The sequence below is a fragment of the Archocentrus centrarchus genome, chromosome 8 (genome assembly GCF_007364275.1).
Source record: "Archocentrus centrarchus isolate MPI-CPG fArcCen1 chromosome 8, fArcCen1, whole genome shotgun sequence".
NCBI lineage: Eukaryota > Metazoa > Chordata > Actinopteri > Cichliformes > Cichlidae > Archocentrus > Archocentrus centrarchus.
In genome coordinates, this window is record NC_044353.1 from 21,535,328 (window position 1) to 21,557,617 (window position 22,290).

The 22,290-nt window shown below is 45.2% G+C and overlaps 1 protein-coding gene across 3 annotated transcripts in view; it reads left to right on the top strand.

The window, feature by feature from the left end:
* bahcc1a (BAH domain and coiled-coil containing 1a) overlaps positions 1–22,290 on the top strand; it is a 58,235-nt gene that overhangs the window by 19,450 nt on the left and 16,495 nt on the right. For all 3 annotated transcript variants that reach the window (XM_030735705.1, XM_030735707.1, XM_030735706.1), the window contains exons 2-10: positions 6,526–6,708; positions 12,691–12,816; positions 12,984–15,251; positions 16,107–16,221; positions 16,327–16,526; positions 16,747–16,908; positions 18,541–18,824; positions 19,122–19,467; positions 20,329–21,273. In XM_030735705.1, coding sequence (XP_030591565.1) covers positions 6,526–6,708; positions 12,691–12,816; positions 12,984–15,251; positions 16,107–16,221; positions 16,327–16,526; positions 16,747–16,908; positions 18,541–18,824; positions 19,122–19,467; positions 20,329–21,273 — 4,629 coding nt within the window. The remainder of the gene's footprint in view (positions 1–6,525; positions 6,709–12,690; positions 12,817–12,983; positions 15,252–16,106; positions 16,222–16,326; positions 16,527–16,746; positions 16,909–18,540; positions 18,825–19,121; positions 19,468–20,328; positions 21,274–22,290) is intronic.

Below are 22,290 nucleotides of genomic sequence, written 5' to 3' on the forward strand. Positions count from 1 at the left end.
GCTATGGGACTGGAGGGGGAGCTCCTTTTTCATTTAAAAAAGAAAAAAAGGGAAAAAGAGCTTTATGAATGATTAATTGTGGTAAAACTGAGATGCAGTACTCTGTGTGGAAGCCGCCACCTGCACGCATGTGGATTTGGATTTGGTTTTGCAACCTGCTGTACGAACAGTGAAAAAGGATGAGGACTCAAATAGATAAAGATCAACACTGGTGGCATGTGTGCACATTTGCTCCTGTTTTCTCTATAGCATGGCATGTGTGGATCCATTGTTATTTTCAGGCTCCCTGCCAAACTTGAACGAGCCAGTTGGTCTAATTTGTTTCGGATTAAAACCTCTTATCCATATCATGTCAACTTGTATACTGTATAAACAGCTGGGTGAAGTGTCCGGGGTGCTTCGGCTGACCTCCCCAAGCCAATTTTATTTGCATTGTACTCATGCAAAGAATTTCCAGAATCCCTTTTACGCTGTCATCACTTCAATAGTGAGAGAGTGGCTGACCACGAAGCCACTCTGAAAACACAGGCTGTCAACTTGAGCGAGACGACCACCATACGGATGTACAATCGCGTGCACAAACACAGACTCACATATGTTCAGCAACACACACACTCCCACACACTCTCCACTGATTTCAGTTTGAAAGTTTCTCACAGTTCCTCGCACTCTTATCAACTCTAAACTCTCACCCCTTTCCCCTCCTCTGGATGTTGCCTGTAGTAAAGAGGTTCTCACTCTCTTCCACCATCCATTCTTCTAACTGCTTCTCCTTCTCCCACCCCCACACTGACCACATCCACTACACTCACTCCACAGGCACGCAGTGTGGAGAGTGTTGGAGGCGTGCGCTGCTGGCACTTTCCCCCACCCCTGCACTGGGCCCAGGTCCAGGACTGGACTGCCTGCCTGCGCACTCTCTCTCTTTCTCTCCCTTCAATATACCACTGATCAGACCAGCCTCCTGCTGTAGTAACCCACTCCCCCAGCCCCACCATCCAGTCGCACACCAACTTAAAAAGAAAAAGTCAGGGGGTGGAAGTTTGTAAAGCAGGGGGCAAGTTAAGAAGAAGACGGGAAAGAAAAACTTGCTACAGTTGTTTCCGAAGTGAGGAAGAATTTGGCTACCAGTTGTGCTAATGTTTTCAAGATGACTTTGACTGTTTGAAGGAAATCCCCCCACTTTAGTAGCCATTTGAAATTCCTTCTGTGTTTTATTGTGAGGAAGTAGGTGCTGGGTTAGTCAGCGGCCCTCCAGGGTAGCAGTGCAGTCTGTCTGGGGCTGCTGGTGTGTACAGTTGCCCAATCCAATCTGTCTTATTGGAGGGTCAAAAACTAAGTTCTGTGTTTGAGTGAGAGTGTGTGTGTGTGTGTGTGTGTGTGTGTGTGGAAAGTCTGGTTGGCTTCTTCTTGGGCGTCTGAATTCCTGGGCAGAACATGGAACTACATTGGTAGGAAAGTCTGATGAGAAAGACACTGAAGTGGGAGTGAAACTCTCTTACCAACGAGCATCCTGCTCAGTATGTTTTTGTTTGGTAAGTAACTATTCAGATGTCTATTTCTTCATTGCTTTTACCAACTTTCATTGTGGGTTCTTTCCTCAACAAGTACTAAAGAGCCAAACTGCTAAAACTTTACAGCTAAACACAGAAATTCTTAATGTCTTAAATAAAAAACGTAGCTTACCAATACATGTTCTGGTGTCTCGTCTTGCTCTGTTAAACGGTGCCAGTAACAAGCAGCTCTTGGAAGAAGAAAATATATTTATTTTCTTTTAAATCACAACCTGATGTTGATTTCATTCATTTAAGACAAGGAGGGGAGTGTGTATTTTTTGTCAGAGGACATGACGGAGAGAGAGAGAGAGAGAGAGAGAGGAGAGAGAGAGAGAGAGAGAGAGAGGCAGTCTGTGAGCTATGATTATTTGGGGTGTGTTGAGGAACCTGGCTGCCACATGGCACTGACCACTCACTGAGCAACTTAAATTGCTTACTGACTCTGTGATATGCGCTTTTAGAAACTGGTGTTGTGTGTCTGTGTGTTTTTATTCCCTGGCATTTCTTCTTCTTCTTCTAGCCTCCTCTCTATCGCACTTGGCCATCACTGAGGTGTGGAGAGCAGGTTGATACAGTCACACCTGCAATTTTCTTTCTGTCTCTCTTCTGCTCTTGTCACCATCACTCTCCCCTCTCATTGTGCGTCTGGTGTCTTTGTCTGGACGGCACGTCCGTCCGTCCCTTCAGGCTGCGAGCTGCAAATAAAACGGAGAGCTTAAGACTACCTTGGCTCATTTTTCAAGAGCAGACTGAGAAATGTGATACGAGGTGAAATAATTGTACTTCTTCTTGGAGGCATACTTGTAGCTCCGTATGTGCGCCCTCACACGCTCATAAACACAAGTACGTGTGGATGGGTGTGTGCCTCATCAGGAGGATTTTGATCTCATTCCCAGCATTTAAAAGAACAATGTGTTGATGGGTGGGTGCTTGTTCTCTTAGACCCCCCCCCCCCCCCCCCCCCCCAAAAAAAAAAAAAATCATATCAATATCACTTTTTGGTCCATGTTTGTTCTGTTTGTCTTCTTGGATGGGTGTTCTGTTAACTGTAATTTCCCCAATGTGGGATCAATAAAGTATCATCATCATCATCATCATCATCACCACATGTAGATTAATCCCATTTACATTTTTTTATTATTACCCTGAGTTATGTGATGATGGGCAAAGATGATGAGTTAAAGATGATGGCACCTGCCTCCCCTCAACTTGATTGAAACTTGATTGTAACTGTGGCTTAGCTGGGGCTTCAAGGTAGACTGGCTGTTCTTGCTGAGCAGCATGCTGACCAACTGCATCTGCTCACTGCTGTTGTAATGGCTTGTACTCAGCCTCCTTGCCTCGAGCGCTGTTTCTTTCGTTCCCATGACAACTGGGCCTTCGTTCTCCCTGCTACGCCTCCCTGCCTGCTGCTCACTCCGTGCCGCCCTCAGGGGCCTGTTCCTGGGCCCACATTTACTGTGTGTGCATGCATGTGTATTTTTGTTGTTGTGCACAAACTGGTCTCCTTTACCCTACACACCAACGCCGGAGCAAAACAGTAGCACTAGCTAACAACACCTCCACCTCCGGAGGTGCTGCGGTATTTGTGTTTGTTTCTGTGTTAGCACATTTGAATATATGTGAAGATAACCATGTGAGTGAGAGTGCTGGGATGGGATGTTTAGATGTCAGGAAGGGAGGTGGGTTTCCCCTTATCCCAGTGTCCCCTTCTCCTTTAATTCCCTAATAGGATTAATCTCCATCTCTGTCAGGGATCGGTGCCGATTAGGATGCACATGACCCGATTTTCTTAAGAGCCCAAACAACTGCACTGCTGGCACCACTTAAGAACTGGAGAAATAAATAAACACAGTTTAGGAAAAAAAAAACAAAATCCAGGGGCTCAAAAACATAACTTTTACAAGGAGGTGGTGTAGCAACGGCTATGTCACTATTTATTACACCACTAAAACTGTAATAGTAAGTCCAGCAGTGGCGCCGTCATGCCTCAGACTTTTATTCCACTTGTTTTGCACTGCTTTGGTTGGCTTCCAAAGTAAAACTGCCCCAAAACCAAGGTAGACCAGCCCACTTTTATAACCTGTGTGCTTTCTCACCTCCACCTCTGATTCATTAGGATTTAAATAGGTTCAGGGAGGGCACTGTATTAACACCGTGTGAGTAGAGCTCATATTTTCTAAACAGTGGTATGAAAACACTTGAGAAAACTGCAAAAAAAAAAAAAAAAAAAATGTGTGGCATCGTGCACAGCATACTTTTCAGTAGGAGGCAGACATAACATTGAGAGAGAGGTCATTTAGTGTGACTGACAGGTTGAGGAGTCAGCCAACCACCAACTCTCACCTACTACAGTTCACATTAGAGCGGTGCTCTGTCCTTTACCAAATCAAAATGCCATGGCCAAACTGGACCACTGAAAGGTCTGATATGGTTGTGTTGTGGGAGGGGCTTGAGGTTTGATTTGATCCAAGACCCTTCTGAGGTTTTCATTCAGTCCTTTTCTCCCTGAACACAGGCTTCAACTTCAAAGATCTCCTTGCCCAACATCTACACATCCCCTTTTTATGTATTGTCCTTCTCCTTTCCTTGTCTTTCTGGCAGAGGCCCTCTCCTCAGTGTGTTAAGAGGGGCTTTGCAGCCTCTCCCTGTCACTCTGTCTCTCTCACCCTTTCTCCCTCTCTCTCTGAGGCAAGGCTGTTAATAATGCAGGAGGATTAGCAGATTTATGTGAGCCGGAGGCACTGAGGAAAGCTGGGGTTCCTGGGGGCGACAGGCAGAAGAAGGGGGGTGGGGGGGGGGCAATGCGTGTGCAGTATGGAGGGCGGTGACATACAGGAGCCCGACGTGTCTGGATGATGAAGGTTGGATATGTGCCTGGTGAGCATGCTGGCCATAATCCACCCACCCTGCACTCCACAGGGACAGAGTGATAGGAGGTGGCAGCGGAGGGGACAGAGGGGAATGGGGACTGATGCAGAGAAAAAGGAGAAAATAATGGATAGTGTAGTATGTGACCAGGCTACTTCACAATACCTCCCATCAGCATGTGCATTGCTTCTATAGCAGCCTTTTGCGACCATGTGATTCAGTATGTGTTATGTTTTTTTCCCTAATCATAGTGGATGTTCTCCCATTGTTTTCTGTAAGGATGTTTTGTTCCTAGAACTGCATCTCCAGCCTTAATTTTGCAGGCTTAGACTAAGATAACCTGATAATCCATAAAATCAACAGCAACAACAGAAATGAACCACAACACACTTTGCCTTCTTTATTTCCTTCTGTGATCAAATTTCAGAGGCCTCCGAGAGTCTCCGATGTGTCGCTGCGCACGCACGCACGCGCGAACACAAACACACACTGAGGATTGGTTTTAAGGTTGTTTTTTTCGAAGTAGAACTCTGTAAGGTTGGGGATTGTGGGGGATTTCCACCTGTCTGGGGTTGTGGTACCAAGTGTAATGGAGGTGTTTCTGTATGTATGTGAAAATGCGTGTTCATACCCATGTGTATGTGTGTGCGCGCCTCTGCGTGCTCCTGTGCTCTGGCCTATGAGCTATAGGCTATTCGGTGCAAGAGCGGGAAGCAGACTGATGGGTTTATCCCTGCTGTTTGCCCAGAGGATGTGCTCACTCACTGGCTGGCTGATTAAGGCTCCCACACAATTGTTCTCACACTCCCAGAAAGAAAAAAAAAAAAAAGGATCAATGCATGTTTGGACTGATTCATGCTTCAAGAAAATCAAATCACTCAGCATTCCTTGTGAGATCAGCTTGTCATAAGAGGCTGATAATGAATTTCAACTGTGTCGCTCTCCTCGTGTTTTGGTGCGCGCGATATACGATACACTAATGTGTGTCTGAGCAAGTATCTGCATGCGTGCTTTCATACAGGCAACTTCATACATATGCATGAGACTTCACGGTGGTGTGACTTGGGGGAAATGAATGTGCAAAGAGCTGGGCACCCAGGCCCCTCACTCAAGTGCACTGGCGGGCGCGTAATGGGAATGCAATTTAAGCAGTGGTTAATCAGTGTGTTTTCTCCAGCTTGCCCAGCAATGCATAATAGACAATCAGCCCCCAGTCATACGGGCGTTGCTACAAATGGTCAATTACTCATCATAGTCTTGTTAAACACACAGTTCAGCCAGCCAGGGACAGATTGCTCTGCTGGTGCCATTATTATGGTAAAGAACAAAGCAAAGCAATGCTATGTGTTAGAAAGAAACAGGGAAGGAGGGAGGGAAGGAAGAGACAATGAGGATTTGGAAGAGGCATGGTGTATTTCTGCACATCAAAATGGGACAGAGGAGGGGAAGAGAGGAGTGAAGACGGCTTTTGTAACAAAGCAGAAGGAAGGAAAAGGAGTGAAACACCGAAATGGAACCAGAGAAGAAAGAAGAGCACAAGATTGTCAGCGTCATGCAGAGAAAAAGCAAGACTGAAAGAAAACGAGACAGAGAGGAGGTGAAATGGAGCAAAGCAATAAAAGAGATTGAGGGCATGAAAGTGAGAGATGGAGAGCACAAGATAATGGAGGGAGGGAGAGAAATTGAGAAAGGGACACTGGGGAGCAGGAGCAAAAGTGTGTGAGAGCGAGAGGGAGAGAGCCTGAGAAAGTGTGTACTCAGCTGTGAGATGAGACCTCTGTCTGTCCATGGGGAGAGGTGGTGTGAGGGGAGAGAAAACGAGGGAAGAGGACTCTGCTGACAGTGAGGGGGAGGAGAGTCTCACACTTTCTCGCTCACACGCACACACACACACTCTCTCACTCATTCAACCTCTCCTGAGAGCAGTGATCATATTTGCCTGGCTTAATGATTCCACCTTAAAAAAAAAAAAGTGGGTCTCACACTTTTTTTAAATCTACATTGAGAATTTTTTTGGACACACTCATTGTCCCAGTGTACATGCACTCCTAATTCTAACCATTTTTCTCTCCTTACCTTTGTTTCTGTGGGAACGCAGGCAGTGGATTGATGGGCAATTCCTCCGCCTCCTTCATGGGGACCTTTCTGGCCAGTAGTCTGGGTTCCCCCCCTTCCCACCCGTCTCATCCCTCCCGGCCGCCCTCCTCGCCCTCTTCACCCTCTTTCCGAGGCGGACCCCACTCAAGCGCCTCGCAAATCTGGTTTCCCCATTCGCATGAAGGTACTTCAACTCACACATGTACACAAACACACGCCCACAGCCACAGCCCCTCATCTGACCGCACAGTCTGGATGAGGTGATATTTATGTCTTGGCAGGATTGGAGGCAGCTTTGCAGGGTGTATTGTTACTCTGATATTGTATATTTTTGTATCGTGCTAGGTTTCCACCAAAGTATGGCTTGTAATCGTCTAGGCTCCAACCCTTTTATTTGTGCACTAAAATAGGCCCATGCCCAGCATGTTTGGGATAGAGCACAGTGCCATGGTTTTCTGGTTACGGACATAGGGTTAAAAGTTCAGCCGCAGAATCTTGCGGTATTTGATTCATGTCAGCAGGAATGTCACTCAGGGCCCTCTGAAACAGCACATGCGAATGTGTGCCAGTAAAAAGTTGCAGTGACTGCAGAGCTTTCAGCTGGTGTCTCCATCATAGCTTTAATATGGTGGTTCCCACCCAAAAGTCAGAATTACCAAACCGATAATCGACACGTGTGCTGTGAAGGCACATGCAAAAATCCACACACACACACACACACAACCTTCAATGCCGCATGTTTCTGCATAGATACAGCCAGGAAGTCAGATAAGGATAAAACAGTGGGATTAATATGGTTGGGTATTTCAGGAATTAATTACACCCAGGATGACAGATAAACATAAGACCAGTCATCTTATTAATATATTAACGTAAGGTCTGCTTTTCTGTGTCTTCACTTCCATCACCTTCAGATTTACATCTTCACAATCTTTTGCTAATTACACAATGTGATGGCCACCTATTACCTAGTGAATCACAATCTTGGAAGTGGATGGACTCTTGCTATTTCAGCCCCCCTGGGTATCATTTTCTAAAAATAGCCAAGCTGCTTGACTGTGGGGGAAGCCTAGTGGGAATGTTTTTTTTTTTTTTAATTTGTGGTCACTCATCAGTGGCACCCCACTTGCGTGATATGTGTCCAGGGCTGATTACGTGGATTTCAGCTGAGATGCCGCTTGCTTATAAAGATTGTTAAGCCATATGATGTCTCCAAGCAACTTCCTCTGCCCCGCTCCAACCTTGCTCTGATGCCCTGGGCACCAGCCGCTGAATCAGTGGACAGCTGCTACAGTAGATTAAACTCTAGAGTTCTTCAAATAAGCAGGGAGAAAGAAAGAATAGATCCCAGTGAGATATTAGCTCCAGTGTCAACCCAGTCCAAAATATATTCCCTCCAAACTCATTTTGTAAGCATCAGTGTTTCTTTTATCTTGTACTTTCTAGGTTTCATTGTCAAACACTTTCTTCTTGTGGAAAAGTAAAATAATATTAAGAGTGATGAAGATAATGCCAGGCCTAATAAAAGTAATGGAGGTGATTATGACTAGGATTATTACTCAGTTGGCAATGGAGGCCATTATCTCTATTGCAGTTTAATTGCATATAACGCACTAAGAGCATGATTGAATCCAGACTGTTCATCAACCACATTCAGCTGTTCCCTCCTCAAGATAATTGCATATTGTCTTTTTCCTGTTTTGCATAAAAAGCAAGTCATCAAAATGAGCGGCACAATTACCCAGACTCTCGCCTTCTCTCTCCGGGTGTCAGCAGAACCCCACCAGCATCAGAGCAGGCATTGACTTGTGCTTGTGTCGGTGCATTAGTGTCTCGCTTGTAACCTCAAAGATGTGCTGTGTGGTTTCTTTCCCCCCCCCCTTTTTCTTCTTCTGTGTTTTTAAAGTGGCTGCTCGCATGCAAATCTAAGCACAGCCGTTCAAATTTGTATTTGAAAATGATTTTATGATTCGCATGTTTCTGGCATATACCTGTCATCGTGCAGAATGTCTTTGTTTCTGCTATTCCTCTGACACATTTTCTACAGATTAAAGAGCTGAAATCTATCATGTATCAAGCAGGCGATAGCAATTATCTCCTTTTGCTTGCTAACTAGTCACTTAGTGGGGATAAACAGTGGACTGTGGGTATATGAAGGAGGCTAATCACATTTATTTTTATTACCTTTATTCGGTAAATCAATTAAGAATTAATTCCTTTTTTTTTTTTTTAACTGATAATGTGGACTGTCATAAATGCTAATGGGGATCCTTTTATGATCAAATTGCCATTTTATGCTTGTGCTTTGCTTCTAACCCTAAAAATGTCCATGGAAATACCCCTACTCTGGCTACTAACAGAGAACTAAGAGTCATCACAGGGAATGAACTTTCAGTGCTCAGTTTCTCAAGTTTGCTAAATTAATCTGCCTTGGCACGGACAATAGTGTGGACACGCTCTCAGTCAGTTAGAAAGGGGCAGCAAAATCGTGCGTACACACTAAACTTGTGACATTTCTCCTATAAATGACATTGCTGATAAGGATAACTTTGGCAAAGGGGGTTTACACAAAAATCTTGTGTTGACTTTTGTTTAAAGATTTATGGTTTGGGGAAAAGGGAACACGTACAGCCAGTCTAACAAATTCTGGGATATTTCCGTAAGGTCACAGCAAACAGGACCTAAACCATTAGTGGCTTTCATGACGTCAGGATTTAACCCAGATTAAAGGAAGTTTTTGTTTCAGATTCTCAGCAGCAGCCATTGTATGCACCACAAGGAATTGTCTGTTTTTCCTCTGCTGAGCTGAGCTGTGAGCTCACTGTCATAGAGACAGAGTCTTAGTATATGACTATGGATGCAAGAAGACAGGATAAAACAAAACACAACAATAACAAGGGCAGATGCAGTGTAGTGGATGCTTTAATAAATGTAAAATATTTTCACAACACCTGTTAAAATAAATTAGGCCCGCTGTGCTTTTGAAAGTTGTATTTTCATGTTCTGAACTGTTTGAATAAACCCCTTTGAATCGACTGAGTGCAGGGACGAAAAAGAAAGAAAATTGACCAAATAAGGGGGGGGGGGGGAGAGACAAAACAAAAATAAAAAAAACTCCTCATAGTCCTGAGGCCAGCTGGTCACAGTCCAAATGACTTCTTAAGTTATGCCAAAAATAATCGCAATATCTTTGTCCACACATATAAACACATGTATGCACACGCACACACACACACACACACACACACACACACACACACAAAATTGCCCGCACACACCTGTCTAATCCACTTCTGTTTGATACGCCTTTCCAAGCCTATCATCAGTTGTCCATCTTTCCTTCTGTGAGCAGTTGCTTGCTTTTCCTTTTGTAGGATTTAAGCCGCACCCCCCCCCCCACTTCTCCTCTTCCATACTCCTGCTTCTTTCATTCTCTCTCTCTTGTGCCAGCCTGCATCCCTTCCTTTCAATTAGTCAAACCTGAAGAGATCCACCACAGCACTGCCCCTCCTCCGCCAAACATCTCTCGTCTCCTCTCCTCTTCTCCTCCCTTTCTGTGTCTTGATGGTTCTGTCACTTTTTCTCAATTAGCAGACCTGACAGGCAGCTCAGGCTGCTCCTCCTCTCCTCTTGGTCTGCCTGTGCCATGCTCTCTCTCTGTCCTTCTATCTTTCTATCTGATATGTTACACTTGTCTCCCTGGAGAAAATAGAATTCTCATTTATGTTATTTTGTCTTTTATCAAAAGTGGAGAAACCCTTATCAGTAACTGGATGTCTCCAAATAAGGTATAAGAGGACTAGTATTGTGCTAGAGAGAAACTGCGTCAAAACCAGCAGGAATAATTCTCCTCTGCCTCCAGGTACTGTTCTATATCTAACCCCCTTCTTTGTCCTCCCTGTTGGCCTGCTTCTCTCAACCCACCATGTTGTGAGAAATACCTTCAGAACTTCTGGAAATCCCTCCTTGGGATGCAGCTCTGTTTGTTCTGCCTCTCACCCCTGCTCTGCCGGTGGAAAGAAGGGCATGCGCTGTGAACTCCCCTCTGTCATTCACTTGCTGATGCTGGCTTGTTTATGTGTGAGCGTGTGGAGGGAGCGAAGGAGAGCGAGGTTGCTGTGCAGTCAGCAGACTGCACTAAGACCCTGCTCACGTCGCCTGCAGCAGCAGCAGCAGAAGTAGCAGCTTCCCTTGTCCTGGCCAGATTAATGGCTGAATGAGCTCTGCCGTGCCCAGCAGTCCCCCTCTTGCCGCCCCAATGGAGAGCATGCTGAAACTGAGCAGGCTGGCATTATCGGGCACAGCCAGACCACACTGTGAAAAGGGATTACGCCATCAATCGTCACGCTCACAAACAACATGCTGCCGCAGAAAAAAAAAAAAAAAACCCTCTCCCAGCTTGGATAAAGACTGGCAAACAGCTCTCTGCTTTTCTCTCTCGCAAAATCAGAGGAAAAAAATGACTTGCTTAAACAAAGCTTCCACCCCCCCGCCCCACCCCCCTTCAGCTGTAAATGAATTGGCATAATTGTGCGTGCTTATTAATCATGACAGCAAAGGAGGAGACAGAGACAAAAAGGGGGGGGGGGGGGGGAGACCCGAGGTAGAAACATAGGTGGAAGACCGAAAAAAGGAAAAGTGAGGGTATGTAATTATCACCCCTTTGCCCTCCTCAGAAACAAGCACCTCCTGTGTTATTGCAGGGCTGTTTGCCCCCTCTGCGCATTTCATTAATTAAGATGGGAGGATGCAGAGGCCGCACTGAGCAAAGGTCATTAAGCCCACCACAACACTCCTCCCTTGCCAGAGCTGGCTCACAGAACCGGCCCCATTGTTCCAACCAGCAGAAAGTGAGACATTCAACACTCAGAGCTGCTGTAAAATCCATGCACGCACGCACACGCACGCACACACACAAATAATGTGCATCTGTGCTTTCTGGGATCAGGTCACATGCTTTCCTAAATGTTTTCCTCTCTTTTTCCCCATAACCTTTTCATGCCATCTATGAGTTGTGTAGGAAAGTGAGGCTACAGGGGGAGACAGGTGCAATAGCTGGGAGAAAGAGATGTTAATCACCTAAACTTTGCTTTATGACCATGAGGTCATAGACCTGCCTGTCATGTGAATTGGGGAAAAAACATAAAATAACCATCTCTCTGTCTTTTGTCTCTGTTTTTTTTAAATTTTTTTTAAAAATTATTATTATTTATTTATTATTTTATTTTCCTTCCCCTTCTTTCCTTCTTTTCCTCAGTGGTTCACTCATGGTGATGTGAATATATGGTTGTTTTATTTTCCTTAGTTATTTCTGTAACTTGTATGTAGAATGATGACTTGGGTTTAATTGTGCTTTTTTAAGTATTAAATTACACGATGTGCTATAATGCTGCTGTCATTAAGGAATATCTTCACCAAAATGATCATTTTTTTGCGTCTTACAGCACCTCAGTTTTATCATTAACTCTTATTCTGTTCGTTGGGTGAAATAATTAATTACACGGTAGCATAGATGGGCTAATTTAATTCACATTGATGTGTTTAGATGCTATAGTTAACTCAAATGCAGTGAAAGTGGGTTGTCATAGTGATGCTTTTTTTTTTTTTTGCCATGATATTGCGATGGGCTTTCATCTCCATCCATCTTTTCTCTCCTCTACACTCAAAGTCCTTTGTGCTTTCCAGTGTCCCATTGCAAAATGAGTTTTTTGTTTGGTTGTGGTGTAAATGTCCTCCAGATGGGCTTGATGTAATAAGCCCAGGTGTACTGGCTTACAGGCCCAACATCCCAATGACCTCTTACCTCTGATGTAGGTCAGTAAAGGTTAGCCGCCCAGCTCTCTGTTCATTGAAAACAGAAGCTTCAAATCCATCCTTATCACCCCATTCAGATGGTTAAAGGTGCCGCTGCCAGTTCTAAGAGTGAGTTAAAGAAAGCACCATATGTTTCAAAGACAAATTTCATATATTACAGAAATCCCCAGGCTTGTCTATTATTGTTTTCATTCTAAACTCCAGCAGGAAAGGCAAACATGTGAGGCACAGCCAGTACTTATTTGCGTATGAACACCACCAGCTGCATTGGACCTGAAGGATTACACTGGATAACTGCATCTCTGTGATTGTTGTCCTTTCTTATCAACTCTCTCACTCTCTGCTATCTTAGCAGGTCCAGGGTATCCTCGATTCTCAGGGAGTCTGGCCCACACGTTCCTTCCTATGAGCCACTTGGATCACCATGCCAACAGTGGAGTTCTCTATGGGCAGCACCGTTTCTATGACACACAAAAAGGTGGGACGTGAGACTATTGAAAATAAATCACACAGAAATACGTGTAAATCAGCTGTAAGCAGTATAGTCTGGTATTAGATTCCATACAATACCAAGAGCATGCTAACTAACTCTTGTATGTGTATGTGCATAATTTATTTGTCTTTATTGGTCTTTTTGTCTTATAGAGAACTTCTACCTTCGGGGTCTCCCATCCCAGCCACCTCTCATCTCAGCCAATCACAGTCTGCCACCAATGTCCCGGGCAGGTTCAGGACACACTCAGGGGTCCTGCAGCAGAGACAGAGATCCAGGGGTAGGCACAGGGATGCATAAGGGTCTTAAAGAGGGTACTGTGGAAAGAGTAGTGGTAAATGTCAAGGACAAGGAGAGATCCAGTGGGAAGCAAGAGGCTAAGGAAAGACAGCAACAACAACAGCACCACAGCCACCAGCCACCCCAGCCAACACACCACCACCATTCTCACACCCATCAGCAGCACCCACACTATCCTCAGCACCCACTGCCCCTGGAGGAGGTAAATAGCCGGGCGCTGGAGAGGCATAAGGCATCACTCACGATGTACAGCAAAGAGCACCCTCAAAGTATGAGCAAGCCCCTCAGTGCTTGCTTGCACAATGGCAAGATGCAAAATGGAGATACAGTAACTGGAGCAGGGGCTAAGGTCTCAATGTCCAGCTGTGGTGGGGAGGACACAACCCTTCGGGCTATGGGCGGTGCAGGGAGCAGCCAGAACAGACATCTGGCGACTAGTGGCAGTAGCCGCTGCACCAAAGAGGGGGTAAGTGGGGAAATGAGGATCAGTGAACAACCTTCAGACTGTTTGGAAAGGGGTCAGGCACCACTTCACCACACTCTGCCCTACTCCGTACCCCCACCCTTACACATGGGTTCTGCTACTGGAGGAGCCCATTCACATCCTCATGCTCACCCCCATACTCATCCTCACCCAGGGGGCTTCCACTGTCTTCAGCTCCACCCCAGCCACGCACATCATTCCCACCACACACACCACCATCCAGACTTTTTCTGCCCACCACCACCTGCTCCTTTAGCCAACCCTGCCTCACACGAGAGGGGGCCAGTCAATGTGGGGCGAGAACCTAAAGTCATCGGGCCTACATTTGTGCCATCTGTGGCAGACATGGGTGATAAATCTAATGGGCCATTCCAGCTTAATAACCCTGACTGCCAGGGTGTGGGTAGTGGAGGAGGAGGCAGCAATGCCAAGGACAAGACAATAGAAAAAAATGGTGGAAGTGGGCACCACAACAATTGGCACAGAAAACAGCCACAGCAGCAACAGCAGCACCCATACAGAAAGACAGAGAAGGCTCCAGACTGGATGCAATCCCACCATCAACACCTTCAGCCCTCACAGCTTCCTCCCCAACAACAACAACAGCCACCACATTCTCAACAGCAGCACCAAGTTGTGCGATCACGGAGTGCTGAGTGTATCAACAGTGGTGTGGAAATGGATGTGTTCAGATCCTCGCTGCCCCAGGGGCCAAAGGCAGGGCACTCGGTTCCTCATTCTGTAAACACTTCTCCTTACAGAGACTGTTCCCATCCAGGACCCCCGCCCAACTCTTCCCCGCTTGGAAGTAAAAACATGGGGCAGCACAGTGGAACTGGAGCAGCCCATGGTCCTGGAGGTAGCTGCTCCTTACAGAGAGATGGCCAAAAGGTAGCCAGGATTCGCCACCAGCAGCATGGTCGACCTGGCCCAGATGCCCCCTCTGAGTTGAACCAGGGGAATAGTCAGGAGCTTAAAAGAAAGCTGGACATGTCTCCTTATGGTTATAGCAACAGCAATGGGCAGCACCACCACCAGCAGCCTCCAGTGCCACCCTGGAACATGAGGCCTCCCCATCACATGTCACAACCTGAGGAGGACCAGAGGAAGTCATATATGGAGTTAGGGAGCACTGGTGGGCAACACTCTCAACAGCAGCAACAGCAACAGCCGGGAATAAGCCTTCCTCCTCCACAGCCCCCTACTGCACCTCCCCTCAGCCAGCAACAGCAACAGCCACAGCAGCAACCTGATCCCCAGGGTCCAACTCAGGGAGAGAGCAGTGCCATGAAAAGCTTACTAAAGTACAGCAACCAGCAACAGCCACTGCTTGTCTCTCAAAAGAATCCATTTGGGGGGTTAGGAAATCTCAAATCAGGTCCATCTGGGGGGAGCTGTGCCTTGCAGGGCAACAAACAAACTCTGCCTTCCAGAAAGGGGACAGCCAATGACAGTGAGCGCCCTGATTATAATGGGCGGAGCCGGGACATGGGGGATACAGGTCATGGGGAAAGTGAGGTGCGGCAGCCGCCAGTGGGAATAGCTGTGGCGGTGGCCAGACAGAGGGAACCACCATGTCGTTCAGCTGAAAATCATCCCAACAGCCGACAGGGCAGGGTACATCCGTCTGTGAAAGGTAAGTGGTCCAGGTCACTGCCTCATGAGATGCAAAGAACAAACGTCTTATATTTCTTTCTGTGATTTGCCATATTGTGGTGATACAGTTTGGTGAATGCAGTTAAAAAGTTCTGAATAGTATAATTCTCACACTTACTAACAGCTGGGAGACACTCTAGTCTCCATGATCCTTTACAGCATAATATGGGCATAGTTAATTCTGTGAATAGCATTTAATACTGGGTTTAAATATAAATTTCCTCTGCAGTTGTCCCAAACAATGCCCGTCCAATTTTAACTTGGTTCTCTATTATTTAGCTTTCTTGTCACCCTTGACCAGACATTAGTGAATTAAAGTTTTATTACACCAGCATTTTTAAGCTTGTCTCTGAACCTGGTTTGGACCAAGCACAACAGCATGTGAACATAAATAAATGCACAATTTTTTAAAAAAAAACTTTGAATACGCAACATTAGTCAAAAAAATGGCCTACATCATGTTTCAGTTTTATTTAATAAATATCTGAATGTGTAATTATAAATATAATTAAAGCAATATTATGTCATCACACAGGCGTTTAAGAAATTACTAATAATTGTGGTCTTTAATCATTAAGCACATTTTATAATTCGCCCTTAATGTAGAGACTTAATTTCTGCTGAGTCCAAGACTTTTTTCCTAAATAAGACATTAATATGTTAATACTTGTTTGCAATTCATTCTTTTTGCAAGAATTCTGTCAATATGAAATTATTTAATACTTGAAATGTCTTCATTTGCAACTCGTGGCACGGTTTCAACAAGTGCTGAGAGACTTGGGATTTTGTTTGCAAAAATGAACCGTAATGGTGAAAGTTGATGTTTGCCTCACAGGGCAGCCCCGCTCCATGTATCTGTCAGATCCCAGCACCGAGGAAGAGAGGAAGAGACTGAGTGAGGAACAAATAGGTCTCACTTGCTTGGACAGAGAGAGGGATGCATATATCAGGTAAGTGTTTTTAAAGGTAGTGCTCAGCACTTAACAAATTCAAATCTTTCTGGTCAGAAACATTCTTATTTGCATTTCTTTATGATTGTACCATTCCGATGCCAGGGATAACAAAGAGAGGGTGGAATTTGCAAGGATCCACCCTTCCAGCAGCTGTCACGGAGACCTTACCTCTCATCTCATGGTCCCAGGCGGGACGTCCCTCCAGTCTGGCCAGTTAGGAGATCCTGCTGCACATTCTACTCACCATCATTGGATGCCAAGAACTGGAAGTCCATCCCTCTGGATGACAGGACATTCTTATGGTAAGAATCTACTAATACTCTGTTTAGGGAATTAAGATGCTAATATTTTACCTAAGGTATTTTGGTTAATGAACTTTCTCCTTTTATTGAAAAAAAAAAAAAATTAAGACCAAAACTAAGCGTTTCAGAATTAGATTAGATCAGCTGACATAGTATATTTGAAGTTTTTTTTTTTTTCTTATTTGGAATTGTGCAATCTAATCAGTATTTCTTTATAAAGCAGGTATAGGTCATACAACCCTACACCAGAATCTGCCCCCAGGTTTCTCTGCAGCCATGCCAGGCCCTCTGCAGCCAGTCCTGCCTCTGCCTCAAGATCCCTCTGCCCAGCTGGTGGTCCTGCCCTCTGAGCCCCCCACCCATCCTGCGACCCATCACCTGGGTATGCCATTATCTTGCCTTTTTCTCCATGAAGCCAAGACATTTTAAAAAGCCTAATTCGATAACCTAATGCATCTGCCAAGCACACACACACACACACACACACACACACACACACACACACACACACACACACACACACACACACACACACAAAACTATACTGGTACAGTATCTGTTTTATGCTTATGTTTTTGTAAATGTTCACTGTGTGTGTATGTATGAATGAATGGATGAATCAATGAATGAGGATCCCAGAAAGAGTAGCTAAGGGCTACAGCCGATGCTAATGGGAATCCTAATAAAACAACACAAACAGCACCACCCATACAAATTCCCATAAATTAGAGATGCACTAAATTTAGCACTTGTTCTCTCAGACCTTAAGTTATTTCAGTGTTCATATTGTCTTGGGCTAAGATAAGTTTGCAATCATGTGAAGGCTGCTGCATGCCAACTGCTTGGCCCAGGAGCAATGGCACTCTCAGTAGGTCAGGATGCTCACACAAAGCCATGTCACCCGTACAATACCTCAGCAGAGGAAGAGGAAGTGAACGAGGTGAAAAATCACTGCACCAAAGTCATTGTCGATGCGTGTTCAGTGAACAGGCTGTGAAATTTAATTGGCTCCCAGTCTTTGACGGTATGTTTCCTTCTGTGCGCCACAGGAGTTTCAGCTGAGAAGGGAAGTGCATCCACAGAAACTTTCCCACAGGAAATATTTTCATATCTGATTTTATGTGGCAAAATTCTTAGTGTGTCTTGCAAAAGGAGGTGAAAGATCAAATTAATTTAGATAATTAAAATTGTTAATGTCGAGTGTATAATACACTACTAATACAGATATTATAAAGATGCTCATTATGTAGTTCTATACAGTGTGGTCTTACTACTTTCCAAGAGGCACCTCTGTCATAGTACATCACCCATATCAGGTTGTGCATGTCCTTAAATCCACATAATGAGACAGGTTGTACACCCACACACATGGGAACCAGGCTTACTGCTGGGTCCTTTGCAGAACCCCTACTGTGGTTTGGCCGGGAAGGCGGGACTTTTTGGCATAAAGGCCACAACAAATGCTCTGACGAGAAAAACATGCATTTCCAGCACCGCATTTTGACCTCTAATCAACCTACGACCATTATATTCTGTTCACATTTCATCATTGTCATAACTTTTTTTTTTTTTCCCTTCAGCATTCCAAAATTCTCAGAGCAGTTCTTAAGAGACAGCTTTCTGTTCAGAGCGGGGGAGAGTGTGGGATTGCTTCTGCCTGGGGAGATGTTGTTCTGTGAAGTCAAAATCTATTTCTTTTTTAAAGGATACATGTTGTTGCTATAAAATGTGAATACAATGATTTTTGCAAAATGATCCATAATGGTTTCACTGTTTTGAAACAGTTGTGTGGGAGGTACATAATGATAAATATGGAGAGCACAACTGTTCTCTGTTTGCTAATGTATTCTAGTGCGTTGTGCCTAGCGTTGATGTCTATGAACCCAAAGAAAAGTGGTGAAGAATGTGTGTGTTCGTGTACGCATGTGTTTTTGTTCTAAGGTAGCCCCCCAACCCACCCCCCCCACCCCCCACCTCCATCACATTCCTCCTCCTTTTTTTTTTCTCTCATTAGATGTGATGGAGCAGCCAGGGCTGTGGCCCCCTGTGTACGGCGCCCGGGGCCCACCCTCCCACATGCAACATCCTGCTGTGTACTCCCGATCCCAGTTTCTACGGCAACAGGAGCTGTACGCTCTCCAGCAGCATCAACAGCTTCAGCATCAGCACCAGAGTCACCAGTCACAACCATCACAACTGCAGTCCCAACCTCAGCAGCAGCAGCAGCAGCAGCAACAACAGCAGCACAGAGCTGCACATAGCATGAACATGCAGCATCAAACCGTTCACAATACACAGGTGATTATAAAGTCAAAATATGCAAATGTACACACACACAAAAATCCAAATAAGACTTGAGAAGAGTAAGTGAGTCGTGGATCAGCTTAAAATTTCACATGACTTTTCAGCCTATTTTTAATTTGCATAATATTCTTTGAGAGATATGCTGACTTTCTTATGGGGGGGGGTATTGCTGAATATAGGTGAACAAGTAGCTTTTGCTGTCAACTAGATTGCAAGAACCATGTGGTTAATGTAGAAAATCACTTGTTCACTAAATTTAGATACGAAAATCATTTTGTATTAATACCACAGATACAGAAGAGAGCAGATGAACCCTCAGTTGAACTGGAGGAACTCATTTCAGAACCAAGAACATCTAAACCTGCCAAAGCCTACTCTTACAACCCACCACAGAGGAACACCTCACCCCCTGGGACCTGCACCGCTCACCTGTCCCCTTGTTGTCAGTCCCCTTCACTGCGGCAGCATCCCAAAAGCACTCCTTCAACACCCTGCCCCGCTCCTAGCCCTGTTGCAGCAGTACCTCATTCACCTGCCATTAGTCCTGCCCCACCTCAGATGCTAAAGGGTACTGAATCCCAGGACAAGACAGGAGAGGGACAGCCCCCACATGACTACCCAGAGTCTCTGGAGCCTGGTAAGTGCAAATGAGTGTCTAGAAAAATACAAAAATGTTCCTCAAAGTTTTCCAACTGCCTTTAATGCAATGTGTGCAGTGGTTTTAGTATGAGCAATATTCATCAGATTAGCGCCTGTCAAATAACATACTCACACTAACCAAGTAGTTACAGATATCACGTAAAATAAACCTGAAAAAGAACAGAAAACAATTCTAACATATAGTCAAATCTTCTACATCAAACTGATTGGTAATTGGAGTTGCCATTGTTCAGTGACCCCATTTTTTTCTGCTGGTGTTGTGGTAATATGTGTGGGTAGCTCTTTTGGCAAGGCCCTGATTGAATAAACACTGAAGAAAATGGCTGCCGGCTGTGCTGGGACTTTCCAGAACTGTTACCTTGGTAATGATTGAGAAACACCTCAGTAGCGGCCTTTACATCTCCTCCACCCCCACACGCCCGACACTCTCTTCATCATTATTAATGTCTGGCTAACGGCTCCTGCACGCCAGAGGAATTGTGTCAGTTTCTCTGATAAACTAAAGGTCTTGCCCACTTTAAATAACACACACACACACACACAGACAGTTACGTGTGGTAACTTCCTAGGGCTGGAAAATCAAGGGAGAGTGCAACTTCATTTCCATTCCCAGTTTTTTCACCCCATAGAACCCAGGTAGCAAGGGAGTTTAGTTTATCATGGGTATGATGGGTAATGCATAACACCTTTAAATTGATGGTTCCCATTACAAAAATAATGCTTTCAGTCAAGGTATCAAATATGTGATATTTTTCTGAGAGGAAGGTTTATCAGAATGGTTTGGAAGAAATAGCAAATTGATAAATATTAAATTGATAAATATTCTTTTCATCTCTAGACTTGCCTCCTGGATACACATACCCTACTATTGCCATGGACTACAGGAGTGGACCGTCCCCTCAGGATGTTCAGCTGGCTGAGCCAGCTGACCTGGAAGCAGTCCAAGTGGAGCCTGCTGAGCATGCTCCCCAGTCTCTGGCCACCCTAGGGGAGGACTTAGATTGTCAAGTGGTCGTCAGACCCCTCCCAGAGCCACTCCCACTCAAAGAAATGGAACATGAAGAGGAGAAAAGAGAGGTTGATGGAGTTTTGGAACAGAGGGATGAGGTGGAAATAACGGCAGTGACAGAAGCTAACTATGTCCACACAGAGGAGGAGCAAGCAGGGGAGCAGGGACAAACTACAGAAGAGGTGCTAGTTTGTCCACCAGTTGAGAGTACTGTGTGTGAGGCTCCTTCTTGCCCAGTCTCCATTTCAACAGAAGAACCTGATAGGCAAGACACTGTCATTACCTTGGAAGAAGAGGAGGATGATGAGGTGACGGGTGGGGAGATTCATGTGGAGTATGCTCAGAAGGTCAGCATGCCTGGAGAGCAAGAGCCAGAGCTGCCCGCCATCATCGAGCTTGATCCCACTTCTCCTGAGTCACAGTCCCCACCTAATGAAGGTGCAGAGGACAGAGAGCAACAGCACGAGAGCAAGATGACCCCTAATAACGCCTCAGTGGATTCTGTGTGTCTTTCCCCTGCCTCAGCTTCTGCCCCCAGCCCAAGTGAGGCATCTTTTTCTGTGCCCCACAAACCTCTTGTGCCCTGTTACTGGAGTCTGGAGCTGCTGATTGCTGCTGCTTTCTGCACAGATGTACCCCCATTTCCCTTGTTCTCATTTAGCATGCCATCAGTTGCCCCATCACAGTGCAACCCATACCAGGGTATCGAGCTTCTGAGTGAACTAGCAGATCTGGAGCTGCAGCAGCAAAAGCGCACTTGTGGAAAAAGCCAGGGTGAGAGACAAAGGATCCGCCATGACTCACACATATTCACATGCACACAGCAACACTTATATCAGCAGAATGCACTTCTTTCATAGTTTACTCTCCTTTTCCTCTATGTCCACCGAGACAAACTCCCACTCCCCCCTTAGGCCTAGCCTCCGTCACTCTGTGCTCCCTCCCAGATAGTCCTCTCTTCCCGCTGGTCTCATGAGCGTCTTGTGAATTCTAACACATCCCCAGAGAGGCTGTCTACATGCTTGCTTGCCGTTGCTCTTCTTTGGCATGTTAAAGCCACTTCTATTTCCTAAAAGGCTGTTTTAATGATGCAGGGCCTCAGGAGAGGGAGAAGAAGCACGAGGACAGGGCTGAACTACTAGCGAAGGGTGTACACCTTCCTCTCTCACTCCTTCCAGCTTTCCTTAGGGAACTGTCTCTGTCTCTCCATCCTGCAGCTGTTTGATCCACTCATGTGCACAAACGTGCACACACCCAAACACACACAACTGCAAATACGCACGCTTAAACTTAAAGGAGACACACCAGTTGGTTTCATTCTCTCACTAACATAACACTTTATACTGAAAGTTGGTGTGTAATCACAAAAGCAGTCATTGTTTTCAGCACCCTGGAGCATTGCCTGGCTAATTAGACCCCATTGTTTTAAAGTGGCTTTAAAAGCTTCCTTGTTTTTCAAAGCACCATGCATTTTTTTTTTAATTCATGCAAAAGGATGTTTTGTGTTTACCACAGCATCCTAATGCATTTAACTGCTCCCCAAAGAGGGTTCTATAAAAAGGGACTCATCTGATTCCAGATTCAGTGATGTCTTCGATATTTGATACTGTTGACAGCTCAGGGAAGTAGCACATGTCGGTTTAGAGTCACAACAACAGTTTTTTTACAAATACAAAACTAAAACAAGTAAGAAGATTCGGTATATTTTTCATTTATTCATGTTAAGATGTAAGACGGTGTTACCGCATAAATAAAATGTCATGTTTCTCTTAGTAACTAGGCTACAATCTC